This window comes from Aedes aegypti, chromosome 2 (genome assembly GCF_002204515.2).
Source record: "Aedes aegypti strain LVP_AGWG chromosome 2, AaegL5.0 Primary Assembly, whole genome shotgun sequence".
Taxonomy (NCBI): Eukaryota; Metazoa; Arthropoda; class Insecta; order Diptera; family Culicidae; genus Aedes; species Aedes aegypti.
Window position 1 is genome coordinate 324,308,053 of NC_035108.1, and position 22,090 is coordinate 324,330,142.

Below are 22,090 nucleotides of genomic sequence, written 5' to 3' on the forward strand. Positions count from 1 at the left end.
ATGCCCGATCAACCAGTGTTCCAATATTTACAGATCTTTGTCCAAACGATGGCGATAGCCAACGATTCAAAACAAATTGATTGTTATCGAAAATCATTGACTGGTTGAGCGAGTGGTTGTTTGGGACAAATACCCACACGCTGTGAACTAGACTATCGAAATGCATACATTTTGCCTCATGAAAGGTGGAACGGTTATTGCAATCCAGTTTTTTACGAGCGCTAATGGCTGCTGCAATGAGGCTCGTTTTCTGGTAGGGATCAGTCGATATGCCGTTTGACTTGGGTCCGTTCAATGGACCTATGCACGGGTTCACTATATGACGTTTTAGCGGTGCCGTGTTATTTATGTGACCATGGAAACCAGTGAATTCGGCACCGCTCAAACGTCAAATTAGTGAACTCGTGCATAGGTCCATATAAAACGACCCAAGCCAAACGTCAAATCGACTCATCCCTACCGGAAAGTGAGCGTGTTTGCGGCAGCCATTAGCACGTTTAAACATCTGGATACGAACGCTTTATGTATCGTTTTAGCATCAACTAACATCAAGACGTCGATAGGCGCGTGGTGTACGCACGGGCCTAACGATCGCATGGTCCTTGGTTCGATTCCAGGGTGCCGTGTTTGATTAGGAAATTAACCTACAATAAAATAAAAGAGGATCGATGAAGAGAAATCGATCGCGTTACATTCGTCCTAATTCTAGCACACGCGTGATTTGAAGAGAGCTAATGTTGCATACAAGTTCCCATACGGTGCAGGGAGAGGAGAGCGTGCATGTAATGTATGTAAACAAACGTGCGATGTTTTGGCCGGTGGTGGCTGCTGCATGCAGTTTGTGTTTCTTTCTTCCTGCTTTGGGACGTTTTCCCTTCTACTGCAGCAACATGTTGTGCAACCGATCGGTTACCCGGCGAATCAAACATTTCCTCCAACATGCAGCCATCATCCGACGGAATCACTCGTCCGGATCCGAACACGCCGTCCAGGAGAAGTACATCCGTAACATCGGAATCCTGGCCCATATTGATGGAGGTGAGTCAAAGTGGTCACTTAAGTTGGAACAGAATAAGAGATACAGAAGAATCGTAATTTCAGGGAAAACCACAACCACCGAACGGATGCTGTTCTACTCTGGCAAAACGCACGTCCTTGGGGAGGTCCACCACGGCAACACGGTGACGGACTTTTTGGTACAGGAGCGGGAACGTGGTATAACGATTTGCAGCGCAGCGGTAAGTTTCGATTGGCGGGACCATCGGATAAACCTGCTGGACACACCGGGCCATATCGATTTCACGATGGAAGTGGAACAGTCCCTGGCGGCCGTCGACGGAACGGTGGTGATTTTGGACGGATCGGCAGGAGTTGAGGCGCAAACCGTTACGGTGTGGAATCAAGCCGATAGACACCAATTGCCGCGGGTAGTTTTCGTGAACAAGATGGACAAAGATAATGCAGACTTTGAAGGATGTTTGCAGGATCTGAGAAAGAAGTTGGGAGTGGTTCCGTTGCCCATACAGCTCCCGTTGATGGACAAAGGAAAGCTGGCAGGTGAGGAAGTTGGTCTGTTTGTGAATTGATTACAAGGTTAATTTTTGGAGAAGCGAAATCTCTAAAATGTTTCGATTTTAAATGGGAGGTCTTGGTCAACGTGCTCTCTAAAGTCACTTTTACCCTATCTGCTTTCAATGAATTCTGGTGCAAAATTCTAGCAGCCCTAGGGAAACCATCAGAGACTATTACACGACTAGGTATTCCAAAGGTTATTAGAGATTTTTTTCCCTGAACAGCTTCATGAATTCTTCTAGCGATTTCTTCTGAAATACATTCAGGAATCTCTACATAACTTACTCTAAAATTTCTCTAGCATTTCTCGCAGAAATAATTATTATAGCAATTTTTCAACAGATGCCAGGGCTGGCAACAGATTTTTTTTGAAGATCAGTCTCTATTTTAATGCAAGTCTCTAAAAAATCTATTTTCAATAGAAGGTCTCTGAAGTCTATTTTTCAACCAAAATGTTCTCTAAAGTCATCATATTCTTTTTTCCTTATAGTGAATTTTGATTCGAGTACGAAACTAGGAGTTTCCACATGGACCACTCTGAAAATTTTCCTAAGTTCACTACAGGAATTTTTCCATCAATTTTATTTCTACATCGATTTTTTCTAGTAGTTACTGTTACAGTAGCATGTCTTGAAAATATTTCTCCAGGAGTTCTTCCAAGAATATCCCCGAAGATTTATTCCAGGGTATTTAAAAAAATCGTAGAAGGTTTTTTTCAGGAACCTCAACAAGAATGCTTCAAAATTTTAAAATACGCCGGATTTGTATGTTATTTCTCCAGTTGACGGTGTAGTCTAATGGCTATCTGGCTTCTGCTTTCCAAGCAGGAGGTCGTTGGTTCAATCCCAGGAGGCCCGTTCCTTTCTCATTGTTGTAACATTGTTCCTAATAGTTATTCCTCTATCCTCTATCTGTAGTTATCTTGCCTCTATCTTCAATGGCTACGGTTTTTTTTTCTGGACAAGGCCTAGGGGAGCCTAGCAAATTCAAATTTTACAGTTTGCATAGATTTGTATTGATTCTATTTGTTTGTTTGTTGGTTTAATATCTCTGCTCATCAGCAATGTTTGTAGATTTTGATTTTCACTACGGAAAAAGTTTATTCTTTGTCTAGTTCAGTAAAAAAAATCTTTCAAGCAGTCTTCCACGAACTGTTCAGGTATTTATCCATGTACTTTTAAGAAATTCCTCTAAAAATTTAATCAGGGATTTCTTAATAAATTATTTTTATACTTTTGCAGGAATAGTCCTGGGATTCCGACGAGAATAATTCGCGGAATAAGTAGTTATTATACAACATATTTTTCCAGAAGTTTCTTAAGGCTTTCTGATCTAACCAGAAACTCTAAAAATCTCTTGACAAATTCCGCCTTGAAATTCTCACATGAAACATTTCTCCACGAAGGACCTCTACATGCTTATTACGTATAAATTCCAATTACTTACTTACTTGATACTTGATGGGCTACAATCCGCTACGTTGAATCTACGCCGAATGGATAATTCTTCTCCACTGGGCTCGGTCCTGAGCCAATCGCTTCCAGTCGCCCTGAACGTTAAGTGCCCTTAAGTCCTCTTCAACTGCGAAAAGCCAACGTGTGCGCGGCCTACCACGAAGCCGACGGCCTCGTCCGGGTTCTCTACTGAATATTATTTTTGCTTGTCGTTCTTCCGGCATTCGTACCACGTGACCAGCCCAACGCAGCCTGCCGTGTTTTATGAGCTTGATAATATCCACTTCTTTATATACTTGGTACAACTCATGATTCATGCGACGCCGCCAGATGCCATTTTCTTGTTTACCGCCGAGTATTGTTCGCAGCACTTTACGCTCAAAAACTCCAAACGCTTTCCGGTCGACCTCTTTTAACGTCCAGGATTCATGGCCGTATAGGGCAACCGGAAGGATAAGAGTCTTATATAGCGCGAATTTTGTTTTCGTCTGCAGGCTACGGGACTTAAGCTGGTTACGGAGCCCGTAAAAAGCCCTATTCGCAGCTGCAAGACGCCTTTTCACCTCGCGGGTAACATCATTATCGCAAGTCACTAAAGTACCAAGATACACAAATTCTTCCACTACTTCAAATTTTTCACCACCTAGCACCACTTCACTACCAACGTCACGATTGGAACCACGCTGTCTACCAGCGATCATGTACTTAGTTTTGCTGGTGTTGACGGTAAGTCCAATCCTCGCTGTCTCCCTTTGAAAAGGCACGAATGCCTCTTCTACGGCTCGACGATCAATTCCGATTATATCGATATCGTCCGCAAAACCCAGGAGCATATGCGACCGGGTGACGATGGTACCGCTTCTTTGCACGCCCGCTCTCCTTATAGCTCCTTCGAGAGCAATGTTGAACAAAAGATTCGAAAGCGCATCTCCTTGCTTCAATCCATCTAAGGTTACGAAGGAGGTTGAAGTCTCATCCGCAACCCGCACACTTGATTTCGATCCATCCAACGTTGCACGAATCAGTCTAATCAGTTTCGCCGGAAAACCGTGTTCTACCATTATCTGCCATAACTCATTTCTATTTACTGAATCGTACGCCGCCTTGAAATCAATGAACAGATGATGTGTCTGCAAGTTGTATTCCCGGAACTTATCAAGGATTTGTCGCAAGGTAAACATTTGATCCGTCGTTGATCGGCCCTCACGAAAACCAGCTTGGTATTCGCCGACGAAGGACTCCTCCAGCGGTCTCAATCTGTTGAACAGAACACGTGACATTATTTTGTACGCCGAATTGAGGAGCGTTATTCCTCGGTAATTGGCGCACTCCAATCTGTGGCCCTTCTTATACAGAGGGCAGATGAGGCCCTCCAGCCAGCTAGCAGGCAATTTTTCTTCCTCCCATATCCTTAACAGAGTACGGTGCAGCATTTCGTACAGCTGCTCACTACCGTGCTTGAAAAGTTCGGCCGGGAGCTCGTCTATTCCAGCAGCCTTACAGTTCTTCAACTCCTTAATCGCTCTTCTAACCTCATCTAGCGTCGGGGGCTCCACAGCTTGTCCATCGTTGCTGATGATTAGTCTGTTCTCAGACGCGCTCGTGTCCTCTCCATTCAACAATTGCTCGAAGTGTTCTTTCCACCTGGCAGCCACCAAGATTTTGTCTGTCAGCAAGTTACCTTCGCGGTCATTGCACATGACGGGAGACGGCGCAGTTTTTCTCCGTACGCCATTGACAGTTTCGTAAAATCTCCGCATATCGTTTTGTTCGATGCTGTTTTGCGCCTCAGTAATGATGTCTTCTTCATACTGCCTTTTCTTTCTGCGGTGAATTCGTTTCTCGGCTGCTCTAGCTTCCTTGTACCGCTCTCTATTCTGCCGGGTACCAGACACTAACATCCGACTTCTGGCAACATTCTTCTCATCCGTCACATTCTGGCACTCCTCATCAAACCAACCGTTTCTGGATCGTCTCTGAGCAGTACCTATCACCTCTCGCGCTGCTGTGCTTGGATGTAGTTCTAGGATTCTTCCGGAAAATTCACCAAAAAATCATCTAAGTATGTTCCACAAATTGTTTTCGTTGAACAGCACTAGATCTACTTGGAATTTGTAAAGAAATTTTTCAAAAGGTTTCCTAAAGTATTTTCCAATTTATTCATGAAGCTCCCAAAAAATTCTCCAGGATTTCCATCAGGTAGTTCTTCTATAAATGACATTTAAAAATCAATCAACTCTGCATTTCTCGTTCAAAAACTACTGAGGGAAACATTAAAATTTTGAAATTGTTTTCAATTTACTTTACGAATCATCCCATTCCATCTCCGATTTATATCAGATTTCTAAAATAACACATATAAGCATTTTGAAAGAATTTCTTAAGAAATTTGTTGAATAGTTTCAGCTTAAATTGAATGCGGAAAAAAAATACTAAATTACTGTAAGAAAGTTCAAGAATTCGCAGTAAAATTTCCGAAGCTTATGAAAGATTCTTGTTCTTTTTCCTTCTTTTTTTATAATGGACAATGATTTACGTTACAATGGATGGAATTTTACCTTGTTTTTGATTTCGAATGAACTTCGAAGTTTCATGATTGGGGGCTTTGTGGCCGAGCGATTTATGTCGTCCTGCAGTTAAGCGCATCGTGTCATGGGTGTTCGATTCCCGCTTCAGTCATTGAAACTTTTCGTCCACAATTTTTCTCCGTTGTAGAAGTTGAGCGCGAAAATATTGGTGGTATTTTTAAGAGCATTACCAAACATGTTTTATGGTGAAATTCGTTATATAAGATTGTGACGTGTAGGAAATTTTGGCATTATTTTGAAAATTTGTTGAAGAACGAATATGAACCTATAGATATCCTTAGAGAAATTCTTGGTTGGAAAAAGTTATGTTGGAGAAATTCTTGGTCGGAAAGAAAAAATGTTTGAAAAAGTGAACGAAAATGCTGAAATAAGTTAGTGAAGGCATCTTTGAAAAAAATATTTCTTGCGATCCTAAAAATGCCCAAAACGGAAATCTTTGTTTCGTCAAAGCTAAATCAATTGAAGAATCACTGGATGAACTTCAGGATCTTCTAGAACCTTTGGGGGAGCTCCTTTATTCATGATTGTGTCATCTGGAGTAATTTTTGGGGTTATCCTTAGAAAAAATAGTTTAAATTATTGCAAGTATGTTGAACTGATTTCACGGAAAAAATCCTTAAAAGACCGGTCAAGAACCAGTAAATGATTTCTTGGGGAAAATACATAAATTAGTTTTTGAGAAAAATCCTGGATTTTTTTTTTTTAAATATGCATACAGTAATATAAGCAGTCATGGAAATCAAAAACATTTATAATAAAATGTCTGGCCGGATTTTCTGAAAAAAATCTTATCTCTTAATCCCTATTTGATTTATTTTTAATTCTATTTTGTTCCTGTACGGTCTCTTTTTGATCTCATTTTTCAAGCATAAAGATCTATAAAGTTCCTATCCAATCACTATCAGCCCTGCTCGAAAAAATCGTGAAAAATTCTTCTAGTGATTTTTCCTGAGGTTTAATCTGGAATATTTTTAGAAACTTCTCTTGCGATCCCTTCAGATATTCCTCTAAAGGTTACTCCACCAATTTTCGTAAAAAATCTTCAAGTGATTTTCAAAGGGATGCTTAGACGAATGAATGTCTCCTAGATTTGCTCTAGGAAATCATTGAGCACTCCATTACATCCTTTCCATTCCTTACTCCGTCATCATACATTAATTTCCACATTGCTCTGAAAATTTTCCCAGAAACTATACCAGAATTTCTTCTAGATGTTTTTCCACCGATTTCTTCAGTTGTTATTCTAAGAAATCTCCCAAAAAATCCACTAAGACGTATTCCAGAGCTTTTGAAAAAAAAAATCGCTGAGAGATTTTTTCAAGAAACTTCAAAACAACTCCTACGACAATTTTTTTCAGTTGTTTTTCCAGGAATTTGCATATGAATTCCTTCAAGAATTTAAAAAGTTTCATCAGAATTTACCTTGAGATTCCTATCTTAATTAATGTGGCTTTTCGCATTTGGTGAATTCGCTACTCAAATTTAAAGTTGTTTTTTTCGAAATGCCTGGATACCTGGATAAAATTTCAGAGAAATTCTGAAAAATAATTATGAAGGAAATCTTTGCTAGGGCCATTGGAGAAACTTCTGGTTGAATGCTCGAAGATATATTAAATGGATATCGTGAAAGAAATCCTAAAGAAATTATGCAAGAATCAATGAGTGAATTTCTTGAGGACTTAGAACTTTCTTGAGAAAGTTCTGACATAATACTCGTAGTTATTCCTGGAAAAAATCGTTGGGGAAATCTCTGGAGCAATTTCTAGGGTTATCTTTAGAAAAAAAAAACAGAGTAAAGTTTTGAAGATATCTTCAACGAAATTATTGCAATAATTAAATTAACTCCTGAAGAAAACCTCCGAGTAATATTTGAAGGAAACTTTCGACAACTACCTGGATTAATTTCTAATAATTTAAACTTGTCGTCTCGAAAAATCCTTCTTAGAAAGACAGTCGATTTTTTTTGAGAAATTCTCATTAAATCTTTTACAGTAATCATTTTGATTTTTTTGATTCCTGGTCTCTTTTTTATTCCTGTTTAGTTTTTTTCTTGTTTCTTTATTCAGGCATGAGGTTTCACAAGTTATTATTTTAAGACACTCAAATGCTACAAGCCTTATCAGATGCTTATTTCTCCAGAACACCTTCATTAATTCCCACAAAGATTACTCTCAAAATTTTTGCAGATGCTAACTTAGGATATTTTTTCATTGATTATTCCACCAATTTGTTTTCCAGTTGCTACTCTAGCGAATCTTTCATATTCAGATTCCTATATAAGTTTGTCCGAACAAAATCAAATGTTTACTCCAGAGTTTTTGAAGAAATTCGATTGAAGATTTTGCCAAGCAACTTTACAAAAATTACTACCGTAAATCGGGGTAACATTAATCATTTTTTTATATTTCTTAAAAATATAATTTCAAAATGCATATGCTGCAAGTTTTATATTTTTAAAACTAGTACTGACACTCATTGCTCATGTATATATACAGTATTTTGTATTCTGAAAGTTTAAAACTAGTTTAAAAAAATGTTTTAAGTGATTTTTTTATTTAGCTGATATGGGGTAACAGTGATCACCCATGAAAACAACGTTCGGTAATATTTAAAATATTATTACTTACTAAAATCATGAATATGAAGGCCAAACTTTTACAAGTCATCTACTTTTTCAGTTATTTCAAAATTAAAAACACCTTGAATTATGGAATACGCCTAAATGTAGGCAATTTCCCAAGGAAATTCTGCATTCCTTATATAAATTTGTAAATTATGCGTAACTGAATATGTTTATGAAAGTTTTGACAACGGAATCGTTTTTGGCGATGTCATTTTTAGTAAAAACCACATTTCTCTTGCCCATATCGTTTCCAACACTCATGTGAGACATGATTCTTTGATCATGTCAATCATAATCATGAAAATCATTGTTTCCAAAAATTGAAAAAATACGCATCAACACAACTTATTTTTTTCAAAAACCGTAATGTTCATTAGCTCATGAATAGGTGAAACAAAATCACCATTCATGCATTGGAAATATTTCATCAATAAATGTTGATTCGATCTTTTTATGAGAATGATCATTGCGATCAATGTTACCCCCGGATTACGGTACGTAATTTTTTCAGTTATTTTTTCTAAGTGTTTTCATGTAGATTCCTTCAAAGAATTCGTCCACAATTACTGTCAAGAATTGCTCCAAAAATTCGTCCAGCGATTAGTCCAGGGAATATTTTAGGAACTTTTCCAGGAATTCCTCAATGGATTCGACCAGGGATTGCCAATGAAGGTCCTCAATCAGATTTTTTTCTAGGACTTTCTCCAGCATTTTAACTTTACCCTGATGTTGTATTCAATTTTCTATTTCTCGAGTAATTGCTCAAGTAAAATCATCATGAGTTTTTCAAAATTCTATTTAAATGTTCACATCAGTACAGCAATTTCTTCGATTTCCTACATAATTTTTTTTCAGGGATTCCATTCGAGGTTTTTCAAGAAATAGGCACTTACAGAAAATCCTGCCGGATGTTATCCAGATACTCGATTGATTTCTCCTTTTTATATTAGCAGTTCATCTAAGGGAATCATCTGAAACTTACTCAAGAGAAGAGGAGTTCATTAAGGGTTGCTTTAAAACTTACACAAGTTTCGTCAGAGATCAATTCAAGATTTTATTTAGAAATAGGGTAAATATTCCAACAATGGCGGTACTAAAATCTTCACAGACGATTTTTAAAATTATTAGAAATTTGAAAACTGTTTTTGGGAAAGTAATCTGGAATTCAAACAACTTTCAATTTAAAATGTCGAAACAATAAATTTATCAATTTCAGGGCTGGTAGCAGTTCTATTTTTAGAGACTTGGTCTCTATTTCTATGCAAGTCCTTAAAAAGCATCTATTTTTTTGAAAGGTCTCTAAAGTAAGATACCGCGGGGCAAGTGGGTAAATGGGGTAAGTGAAAATAATGTGTATATTTTACTGAATGTGTGAATTAACGTTTCAAAATCATGCGTAAACCGTTGAAGCCATTCAGAACCTTACGGTAGGTAAGAGATTCCTGAGATTGTTCAACCATTATTGCATAATAGAGCAAAAGATTGTTAACCTGTTAACTGGTACTCCGTAACAAGTTGGCGGCGTGCAATCTTATTTTAATATTTTCAGTAGAAAAAAGTTGCGGAAAAAAATATTCTGTACCACTTCTAAGTTGTCCCCTCTGACAGTTTTAAACTGCAATAAAAAAAGTTTTAGAATTAATTCGACATAGAACTGAACAGAAGAAAATTCAAGTAACAAGAATAAAATTTTCTTTGTATACATGTTACTTATGTTATTGTTCATTGAGACGCCTTAACAAATGTTAAAGGTAATAGAAATCGTGAATGTAACTGTTAGTTTTTGGATTTATTGTTCAAAACGATAAACTTTTCACTTGCCCCACCTGTGGGGCAAGTAAAAAGTAAGGAGACTATTTTCAAAAACTTTTTCTGTACTTTTTTCTTCAATTTTACATAAAAATCAATTTCAGTATACTGCTTATATTTGGTGGGAGTCAAGCTAAAAAATATACACGACCTCATATGTTTTAATTTAAGGTCTCTGGAATTTGAAGAATCCCAACTATGCAAAATCCATTACCCACTTGCCCCACGGTACCTTATCTCTTTTTTAAGTTGTCTTTAAAGTCTCTTTTGTCCTTATCTTGCTTACAGTGAATTCTGATGCAAAATTTTGCAGGCTCCAGAGAAACTTTCGGAGACTGTTACGAGACTATTAATCTCAGATTTCTCGAGGACAAGCTTCAAGGATTATCTTAGTGGTTTCTCCAGATATTTCATCTGAAAAACTTTCAGGGACTCCTTCAGTGATCTATCCAAAAATTCTTTTAGAGATTGCTCTTACAATTCTTCCACATATTCTTCAAACGATTTTTCAAAGGATATCTTGAGCAATTTTTCCAGGAGAATCTCGAGCACATTAACGTTACTATCTTCAGTAATTTGCTCAGGGATTATTTTGATTTGTTTTCCAAACACCATCCTAGGAATTCCTCCACATATTTTTCCACTAATCCTTTAACCGAATGTTCCGGTTGTTTACTCTAGAAGATCTTATAAAGATTTTACAGATTTTTTTTCCAAGGAAACCCGTTAAGCATAATTCCAGAGTTTTTGAAAAAAATGTACAGTGATTTTTTACCAAGAAACCCAACAAAAATATCTACGCCATTTCATCTACGGTAATTCCAAAGGATGTTTAGGGATATCCTGTTATTTACATGTGCTGATTTTACGTTGAAAATTGAACAATAACCCAAAGTTCCATAATTGCTCGTGCCCAAAGCTCCGTAATTGTTCGTGCCCAGGAACTATTTTAGAACACGTTTGAAGTTAGCATGGAAATCACTTTTGAATTACTTCTCGGCAAATTTTACTATGGGATGAGCTGTCATTATGTAAATAGAAATGTCATTGAGCCTACAGATTGAAGTATTCTTTATTTATTTATGATGTCAAAATTAAGATATTAAACCGCAATAAAATTGTTTAATACTTAGAAAAATGTTCTTTTTCGATCAAGCTACGAAAAACTGTAACTTTTACATTGCTAAACATTCCAATTTCTCCGACGAGGTGTTATTTGAAAAAAATCTTCTATTTACTTTCCAAAGAATTTCTTAAATTCGACCTTGTGTTTCATCATTTAGTTCCTCTTCTATAATTTCTCTAGAATTTCATCCAAGGATTATAACTGCAGTTCTTCCAAACATTTCTCAATGAATTTCTCAAAAAATCCCATGGAATCTACAAAAGTTTATTTAAGGTTCTATACTAGTTAGCTCTGCACCAGAAAATCCTCCAAAAATGCCTACAAAGTTTGTTAAAGTTTTCTGTCCGATGTTTTTCAAGGAGTTGATTGTTGTTCGATTGAATCGTTTTTTTTTCGGATCGAGTTGCATTGATTAGTTTTTTTCAATCATCTTATTTAACAATTTAACTAGAAACTTCTCTAAAATTTCTTCAAGTTCTATGAGTTCTTCTAGTAACCCATATTTATCATGGGTGACTTGAGAACTTACGCAAGTTTAATCTTAATTTAATGACTTATTGAGAAATGCCTGGAATCATTTGGGATGGTACACAAATTAAGTCACGCTAAATTTCGACTTTTTTGACTGATTTCATGAGGAATCAAACTCTTATCTTCTGTTTCCTGTAAGGTTTCGTTTTGTTTGTGTAATTGTATTCCCGTTTGGTAAAAAAAAAATGTAGAAAATCCCAAGAAGTCCCTGGAGGCATCTCTAAAGTTCCTATTTCTTAGGCTTACTCAAAAGTTCCTATTTATTTCAAGACACTCAGTCGCTATCAGCTCTGTGATTAACCTTCTTAACGAATGTGTTGTCATTTTCTAGGTATAATCGACATCATATCGGGAACGCAGGTCATTTTCGATAGAAATTCCCAAGGTAGATTGTACAACAAAGTTCCGCTGGCTGACGCAGCACTGATGGATGCACAAGACCGGCTATACGAATTGATTGACTCCCTTTCCGGTATGGACGATCAACTCGCACAGGCTATCATCGAGGCAGACAGTATGGATAACATCGACTCGAAGTTGATCTTCCAAGCAATTCGAGCATGCACTATGAAGCAACAGATTGTACCGGTCTTGCTAGGGTCCGCGTACAAGAACATCGGAGTGCAATTGCTGATGGATGCCGTTTTGCGATATTTGCCAGCACCAAATGAACGGAATCAAATCTACGATTGCTTTGGGTAAGTACCTATCTCTGAATTATTCTCGTTAAAATCGGGCTACCTTTTGAAGTTAAGAAATCCTATGGGAGTATGTGTCTAGTCTAGTGTCAAGTGAAAAAAAAAAACCTGAAATATATCAAAATATATAAGGTAGGTGTACCAGTTATGGGCACAATGGTCCCCTATTTCGCCATCCGTAATTACTTTCATGTCTTCAAATTTTGAAAATGTTTGTGAATTGTAGTAAGGTACCGCGGGGCAAGTGGGTAAATGGGGTAAGTGAAAACAATTGATATATTTTACTGAATATGTGAATTAACGTTTTGAACTCATGCGTAAACCTTTGAGGCCATTGAGAACATTACGATAGGTAAGAGATTTCTGAGATTTTTCAGCCATTATTGCATAATAGAGCGAAAAATTGTTAACCTGTCAACTGTTACTCCGTAACAAGTTGGCGGCGTACAATCTTATTTTAATATTTTCAGTGGAAAAAAGTTGCGGAAAATAATTTCCTGCACCACTTCTTAATTGTCCTCTGTGACAGTTTCAAACTGCAATAAAAAAAGTTTTAGCATTAATTCGACGTAGACCTAAAAATAACTAAATTTAAACACCGTCAATTTTCTTATCAGGTGGGGTAAGTGAAAAGTTTATCATTAGAGATTGAATTTGTGTGTTCTTTTTAAGTAGCCATAAGTAAACATGGTTCGCAATTATCATAGAAAAACATAACGTGCTGATAATTCAAGAAACACTATACTCAAGCGTTGAAAGCTATTAGAAATCATGGAACTTCTCTAAAAGATGTTGCCAAACATTACAATATTACTATGTCTACTTCGGGCAGCCAATTAGAAGGAAGACGTTGACAGAAAGGTTGCAATATTAGAGAATACACGGAAATCTCGTGGAATGTCTATGTAAAGCTAGTTCAAAACATAAAAATGGGGTATAGGTCTATCCACATAAAAAAGATTCTAAATACGTTATTCAAGGATTCCGTTTGATTTCTCTCAAAGAGTTATCCGACGTCATATCCGACTATCTCAAAAACAAATAACGAGCGGTGGAAATTCTACAGAGCAGAAATGAGAAGAACTAATATTGGAAATATTGCAGTTATAATCTGCCCATAACTGCATATTTGTAACATTCGACAAAAGTAGGCATTGAGTAAATGGGGTACCAAGTTTGTATTTTACTGCAGTATGGGAGGAAACTAAAATTTCAAAAAATCATTAAGAATTCAAAAGAGCTTATTTGAGGCTAAAATTTTGCACAACTCATACCGCATATTGGGTGAATAGACAGAAAATTATTCTGATATAAATTTCGTTGCTACTACATTATGAGGCTCATGTATAATCTCAATGTGACTGTTATGCGGTTACATTTGCCAGTGTGACAAAACAACTTGGTATTTTTTTCGAATTTTCTAGAACAAACTCACAGATTTTAGTAAGTTGATCGAAAATATTTATCATTTGATGACTCTCCCCGGTATTAACTCCAATTTGTCAAAAATGTCGAATGTGACTGTTATGCAGTTATGGGCAGTAATGTTGTCGAATCATTTCAACTAACATAACTGAACAGAACAAAATTCAAATGAAAAGAATAACATTTTCTTTGTTTACATGTTATTCATGTTATAGTTTATTAGGAAGCCTTAACAAATGTTTAAGGTCATAGAAATCGTGAATATAACTGTTTGTTTTTGAATTTATTGTTCAAAACGGTAAACTTTTCACTTGCCCCGCTTTTGGGGTAAGTGAAAAGTAAGGAGACATTTTTCAAAAACTTTTTCTGTATTTTTTTCTTTAATTTTTCATAAAAATCAATTTCAGCATGCTGCTTATATTTGGTGGGAGTCAAGCTAAAAAATATACACGACCTCATTTGTTTCAATTTAAAGTCTCTAGAATTTGAAGAATCTCAACTATGTGAATTCCATTACCCACTTGCCCCACGGTACCTTAGTTAGATTTAAGATAGATCTTGATGTTAAAACATTCAAAATGATTTAAAATGTGAAAGGTATCAAAATTTCACCTATGGCCAAATAGGGAACCACTATGGCCATAACTGGTACACTTTCCCTACTGTTTAGATTGCAGTTTTACGAGGAGTCCATCAATTTGAGTTAACGCAACATGTCCTAGCAAAAAGTAACAAAAATTTGAATTGTAATGTGCTAATTGCGGGCAGGTTTCAACGAGAATAACTCCTTTGCAGTAGAAAAAGATTACGTTTTGCAATTTATTCCTTCAGATCGGATTTCGTGGGGAAGGTATCAAAGGTGACCCATGACAAACAACGAGGGCCTTTGAGTCTGATTCGTGTTTTCCGCGGTACACTTAAGAAAGGTGCCAAAATCGTAACGGCCAAAGGTACTAGCGAGAGCATTCAACGAATCTATGCGCCTTGGGCGGATGAGTATCGCGAGGTGTCCTCCATAGGTGCGGGAAATATCGGGCTTTGTGCGGGACCAAAATCGACGGTAACTGGCGATCTGGTGGTATCGAATACCACATCGTTGCGAAATGCCTTTAAAAAGTTAAATGCTTCGAACGGTAGCGAAGAGGACAACGATCTTGACGAGGTGCTCGCTACGAAGCTATCGCTCCAAACAGTCGTTCCCGATGCGGTCTACTTTTGTTCCATAGAACCACCTTCATCGGCTTATCAGGTGGCGTTGGATAATGCCCTGAAGGAAATTCAGCGGGAGGATCCAAGTTTGAGGGTGACGTACGATGAAACTACAATGCAAACCGTACTTGGAGGCATGGGTAAGCTTCACCTGGAAATTATCAAATCCAGGATACTAACCGAATACAAGATTGATGTGGACTTGGGTGCCCTCCAAATAGCTTACAAAGAAACTTTAGAGGAGCCATGTCGTGGAAGCTGGACGGCCGAGAAAGAAATAGCAGGACATAAGCAGTTTGTGCGAATGGAATTGACCGTTCATGCAATGAAACGTGGCGAGAAGTTCCACCTGGATAACTCTCCGGAAGCGCAGGAGAACTTGAAAATGATTCGGCCTCGGCAAATGTCCTACGTTAAAAAGGGCTCCATAGCAGCTTTGGAACGAGGACCTAAATTGGGCGGCCAATTGATGGACGTTGCAATAACACTACACAATCTAACCATCGGCAAAGGAACGGCGGATACCTTCATTATGGCTGCGACGGCTCAATGTGTGCGGCACGTACTCTCGTCGGCAAACGTCCGTCTGATGGAACCGATTATGCAGTTAGAAATAGTTATGCCTTCCGAATACCTCAACTCCATTTTGGCAGATCTAGGGCGAAGGCGATGCACCGTGTTGGATGTTACCTCAAGGGGACATCAGCACAAAGTACTGCGCGCGAATGCTCCCCTGGCCGAGCTGGAGGATTATTCTAGTGAAGTGAGGTGTATTAGTTCCGGCAATGCTAGCGTTTCGATGGAACCCAATGGTTACGTGCTGTTGAACGAGATGGACGAGGAGAGCGCCATTCGCAGGGCTCACGGATTGGAGTAGTGATATAGGGTAAGTTGTTGCGCAGTAATAGAATGTTGTTGAATGTTGAATACTGAGTTTTCCTATTGACGCTTTCAAGTTGAGAAATCCTTGTGAAAAACAGGCAATTTGAAAGAACCGTCCATATAATTATCGACATTGCTATTATTTTTTCAACATTGAAGCAACATGCTTCACCTTTAGGGCTGGTAGCAAGACTCTAAGCGGGACTTGGTATCTGTTTTAATGCAGGCTCTAAAATGTCTCTTTTTTCCATGGATGGTCTCTAATGTCACTATTTTCCATTTTATTGCACTAAATTATGATTCGAAATCCATAACCAGGAATTTTTGCAGGGATTACCCTGAAAATTTTCCAAAATGATATTCCAGTAATAACTTCAGAGATTTGAACAGTAGTTACTCTAGCAGATCTTCCAAAAATTCTTACAGGGGTCCTTCCAAAAAAACCGCAAGGGTGTATTTCATACTTTTTAAAGAAATTCGTTAAGGTAATTATGAAACGAAGCCAAACTTTGAATTTTCAAGTGCACAAGACTGGTGAATCTGACATCGGTTCGCGTAGAAAATCAATCAAATTGCTTGCTTGCTAGTGGTGGCCAATGGCATAAATTTTCAACGTGGAGTGCTGTTTGGATCTCAAGACTTGTGCTCTTGAAAATTTGAGGTGTGGCTTCGTTCTATTTTCACCTTAACCCTCTAATACCCAACCCCGCCTTTAGACGGGGTACACTTTGGAATTTTGTGTATTTTTTCGTAGCTCGGAAATCAAAATGATTTTATTTTTGGCTTATACCGTAAAGTGCCGTAATTCAGCGCAGTTAACGAATAAAACATTTCAAATGCTTAATTAAAAATCAGTATTGCATCAACAAAAAAGCTTTATGGGTGGATCGCTAGCAAATCTATTTTAAATTATGGCAAAAATATAAACTAGACTGTATTCACACGTTACAATTGTGATTTTTTTGAAATAGTTCACTCGTTGAAATTGCCTAATTCCGCGCATTTTTTTAACGCTTTTCCATATTCCGCGCAGAGGAATGCCTAATTCCGCGCACTTGCAAAACAATCAAATTAACATTAATTTTGTATAAGGCAGCATCCATTCATTACGTAACGCTGAAATTGAACATTTTCAACCCCCTACCCCCGTCCACAACACTTTTTGTATGAAAAAAAAGTAAAGTTTTGTATGATCCGTAACGTAGACTTTTTTATAATTTTTTGACTATCACATGAAATAAGGATAAACATTTGTTATAGTCTTTTCCTGAGACGAGACTCGCGAAGACGGTCTTCTTATTCTGTCGTTGCTGAGTTTTTTACTTATTCCTCTGTGTTTGTATCAATCATGCGCAAACCTTCACATGAACATCCCAGCAAATATGCAATTGCGATTACATCACACCGAAACATAAAAAGCCTTTGAAGTGAAATTTTATGCCAGAAAAAGTTGCAGACATTTGAAATAACCAATATATTTTGGACCCCCTGGGCCATTTTCCTGCATGATTCCCAGTTTTAATCGAAAGACCAACTCAATTCGCATGCCATTTGGAAGGATAGGACTATTCCGCACTTGCATCAACCGTTTGTACATAGAAAATGTGTTTATTTTATCTGAAATTAATTAAATTTAATCGGTTCATCTATGCAACCGTTACAACACGTTACACGCACAAATTGAACCCGTCAGAAATTTTTCAAATGTGAACAAAAACTATGCTATTTAATGAAAAACAATGCTTCACAATTCAATTATTTTCGACGTTTTATGGATCCTACATGACCGTAAGGGCATTTTTATCTCGTAGAGGAAGTTTTTCTCTACATTTTGGCATGTGCTATGACTTTGTTACGCTGTGCAATTAATTAAATGGGACAAAATACTAAAATCACTTCCCTAAGGGGTCCAAAATACGACCGTTACCCTATAGTCTTGTGTTTAGATTTATCAGCAGCTTTGGAAAAACTGCTCCGAACACTGAGGATTTTATAACAGTTTATTCAGTTTATTTGTATTCAAACAATACTTTTCAATTTTTCAGCATTTGGACGTTTCGCGACTGCGGAGACGTTGATATTTTTTCCTTTTCCTTGTCAGCTTTGGGGTTGCATGTTATTCCAGATGAAATTTAAAAAAATAGGCAGTTTGGCGAAATCGCCCCGACTACCTCTACACACTTAAATTATTTTACCGTAATCCATGAATTTAACCGTAATCTCAACAGCTGATCAGTCCGGTAAAATAAAACACCGTAGTTCCGTCGAAATTCAACGGATTGCGGTAAAATTTTACCGAAAACTGTAAAAAATTACCATACTCCGTTAATTTATTTCACCGAAATTTTCAGCTGTTGGTATTACGTTGAATTTCACGGATTCCTGTAAAATAATTTAAGTCTGTATATTTGTATTCTGCACTGTTCATGCAATAACAAATGTTTATGGACCTTGGTTTTGGACAAACTTTTCCTCCCACCATGAATGACCACGTGGTTTCTGAACGGCCGCTAGTTTTCCTGTAAGTGGGCTTTCCCGATATTCCGGTTGTTTGCGAAACGTATTTATGCATGAAAATACTTCCTCAGATAAATATTCAGCTGTGAAGACCAATATAGCATGTTTTACTTGTTTGTTGTTCTGTAAATAGCAGTGCGCGGAATTAGGGACTTATGAAAAATGACGTGCCCTAATGCCGCGCAATACTTTTTGGAATAAATCTCAATAATTATGCTAATATTTGATAAGATTTCATAGAAGCATCATGAAACACATCTGTAGCAAGTAGTTTCATAGAATATTGCATAAATAACGAAACATTTTCAATATAGAAATCACGTTTGTTTGTGTCCTACAGTCTTAGCACGGACGCTAAGGAAATTGAAAAAATGTCGTCTACTCAGACGGGCCTCCATTGATCCGCCGCGAAAAATTGCTCTATTTGCTTTTATTTGTGATTCAAACTTATTCTAAATCAAAGTAGCATCAAATGGCGTTAAAAGTTGCTGCAGTATTGATGTGTATTTCCATATGTAAATACTTTTGTATGAAATGCGCGGAATTAGGCAATGCGCTGAATTAGGGCACTTTACGGTACCTTGATTCATAACACGCATATAAGAAAAGTTTTTTATGACTTTTGAAACTTTTTTGTATTTTTAGAAATTGTTTGAAAAATTGCATTCTTATATAACCTTCAAATGCCTGGGCTTCATTTAACGTGTAATATAAAAAATCGTACCTTTTATATTTTTCTACGATTAACCTATCACAAACGAAGAGCCTGGTGATATTAAAATCATTTCAAACCTATTTTTCCGTTAGTTACACGGAAAATAAAATACGCTCCGAAAAAAAATTAAAAATTTAATATTTTTCAAAATACCGTAAGAATTAAAATTTTTATTATTGCCAAAAATCAACAACTAGAAAAGGCTTCAAGAAAAAATGAAAAAAGCTAGGGATGTTCAAAAATAAAAAATTATAAAAATCAAAAACCAAAATTTAAAAATTTGCGAATAAAAATAAATAAATGCCCAAAACGTGTTTAGAACGATTTTAGATAACGAAAAATAATACTTAAATCGAAAATAAAAATTTGGATATTAGAGGGTTAATAGTTCACGCAGAGAAATATATTGTAAATGCAAACGAATTCTGTATAGATTCAACAAATTTTATTGTTGACTCACGGCTTATCGGCAATTTTTGTTGACTTAATGATAACTTCCATTTATTCCTACAAAATAAATTGTTGTTTCTAAAAATTTCACAAACTGGCCAGTTGTCAAAAACAAAAAGAAATGCAATTGAAACAAAAATATAATTCGTTGAATCTAAAAACACCCTATATTGAAATAATATAGAATGTGTGTTGAAACAAAAACAAAATATTGTTGTTTCTACAATACTGTCTATTTATATTAAAACAAAATCAAAGCATTGATTTACATATCGTGTGTTATTAATATTCCTACTAATTCATTGCACAAGTAGTTTTCCAAATAATATTTGATGATTGCATTAGTCTTTCGAACTGTTATGTGCAAGCCATGATCTACTCCAGTACCATCACCGCGGCTATACCAACCGGTCAGAACAAATTTAGGAAATTCTGAAACAAACAAAAATAAAATTAATTCACTTGTCTTGCAATTTAATCAATTGGTTTGAATTACCTATAGCTTTCGTTCCTTTCATATTCAAACCGTCATAATCATCATGAATAGTTAAATCATCTTTGTCAGCTTTTGTATATGATTACTTAAATAACTATGTGTTAAATTGAATTACGACGGAAAATGTAAACTTACCGGAAATCTTGAAATCGGCAGCTACCGAATATCGCCTGGACACTTGTTTTCTGTTTATTTCTTAAGCACAAAATGGCGACAGTAATAAATAAAACTTGTTTATTCAACAAAATTATATTGTTAAAACAACAATTGTAACTTGTTAAAATGAAAATTGAGCAACAATATTTCGTTCAACAGAGAATTTTGTTGTTTCAACAAAATGCTGACTTAAAAACAAACCACCAGATAGATTGATTCAATTTAAAAAAGAGTTTTTGGTTCTAATAGGTGGGTTCTTAGATTCAACCCTACAATATTTTTCTGCGTGTTCTTTCAGAACCTACTACGAGAATTCTTCATGGAGTTTTTTCATCCGTTTTTCATATCAATTCCTTCGTGAAATCATCTACGGGTTTTCCCAGGAATTGCCCTAAAAGTATTCCAGAGATTTTTCCTGGAAATTTATTAAGAACTTTTCCAGAAATACCTAATTGAATTCGAACAGTGATTCACCATTAAGTTCCTCCAGAAATTTATTTAGAAAAAAATTCCAACATTTCATCTACGAATTACTCCTGCAATTCTTCCATACAGTTCCATACGCCAACTAACTCGGTCCATGGCCTCTATCCTCCAATTTCTCGATCGCCCTACACTTCAAAGATCCTGCTCCATTTGGTCAAACCACCTCACACACCGGCATTCTCACAACGTGTCCCGCCCATCGTACCCTTCCAGCTTTGGCGACTTTCTGGATACTGGGTTCACCGTAGAGTTGCGCAAGCTCGTGGTTCATTCTTCTCCTCCATACACCGTTCTCACATACTCCGCCGAAGATTGTCCTAAGCACACGTCGTTCAAAAACTCCTAGCGCTTGCAGGTCCTCTTCGAGCATTGTCCACGTCTCATGCCCGTAGAGGACTACCGGTCTTATTAGCGTCTTGTACACGGTACACTTAGTACGGAAGTGAAGTTTACCAGATCGCAAGGTCTTGTGGAGTCCGTAGTAAGCACGACTTCCGGCAATGATGCGTCTTTGAATTTCTCTGCTACAGTTGTTATCCGACGTTATGGTGGGGATTGCTCATCAAACCTTCCGGTCCGCCTCATAGTTACGTACTATTTGGTGCTGGGTGTAGTTCTTGTTTTTCCAGCTGTATTGAAAAGCATGAGCCATAGTCTTTAGGGGCCCAGATAGCCGTAGCGGTAAACGCGCAGCTATTCAGCTAGACCAAGCTGAGGGTCGTGGGTTCGAATCCCACCGGTCGAGGATCTTTTCGGGTTGGAAATTTTCTCGACTTCCCAGGGCATAAAGTATCATCGTACTTGCCACACGATATACGCATGCAAAAATGGTCATTGGCATAGTAAGCTCTCAGTTAATAACTGTGGAAGTGCTCACAAGAACACTAAGCTGAGAAGCAGGCTCTGTCCCAGTGGGGACGTAACGCCAGAAAGAAGAAGAGCCATAGTCTTTGGCATACAATCGGACCTATCTTTAGCAGAAAAGAACCGAAATGTCTATCGACGACCGGTGATTGCTAGCAGATATAGTGGAGAGCTTGTCTTGAAACATTCATCGCTTCAAGCTAGTTGAAAAACTGAATACACTGATTGCCTGTCGATCAGAGCCGAACTAGGCATAGATCGTATACATACATCTGAATCTACATGTCTCCGATGTATTACATCGTTCCAGGTGGGAGTTATCTGATATGTCAATATGGTACCATAACAGAATTTTCCATCTGAACGAAGTGATAAATCATAATATTCCGCAAACTGTATCACACATCTACAGAATGTATTGCGTGAAGTTAAGACACAGCAGAGTATTGGGTACATAGGACCAAGTCCCTGCCGGGTGGCGCGAAACTG

At 37.2% G+C, this 22,090-nt stretch overlaps 1 protein-coding gene across 1 annotated transcript; it reads left to right on the forward strand.

Moving 5' to 3' along the window:
- Nucleotides 1–794: 794 nt before the first annotated feature.
- LOC5578320 (ribosome-releasing factor 2, mitochondrial) lies at nt 795–15,962 on the forward strand. The gene is made up of 4 exons (XM_021845846.1): nt 795–1,038; nt 1,102–1,557; nt 12,035–12,401; nt 14,658–15,962. Exons 1-4 carry the CDS (start codon nt 807–809, stop codon nt 15,910–15,912), a joined length of 2,310 nt encoding a protein of 769 aa, XP_021701538.1. The 5' UTR covers nt 795–806; the 3' UTR covers nt 15,913–15,962.
- Nucleotides 15,963–22,090: the final 6,128 nt, after the last annotated feature.

Coding starts and splice junctions, on each gene's coding strand:
- LOC5578320 (XM_021845846.1), top strand. CDS start 807: ATGTTTTGGCCGGTGGTGGCTGCTGCATGCAGTTTGTGTTTCTTTCTT. Junction 1,039..1,101: donor CCTGGCCCATATTGATGGAG/GTGAGTCAAAGT, acceptor TCGTAATTTCAG/GGAAAACCACAACCACCGAA. Junction 1,558..12,034: donor GGACAAAGGAAAGCTGGCAG/GTGAGGAAGTTG, acceptor GTCATTTTCTAG/GTATAATCGACATCATATCG.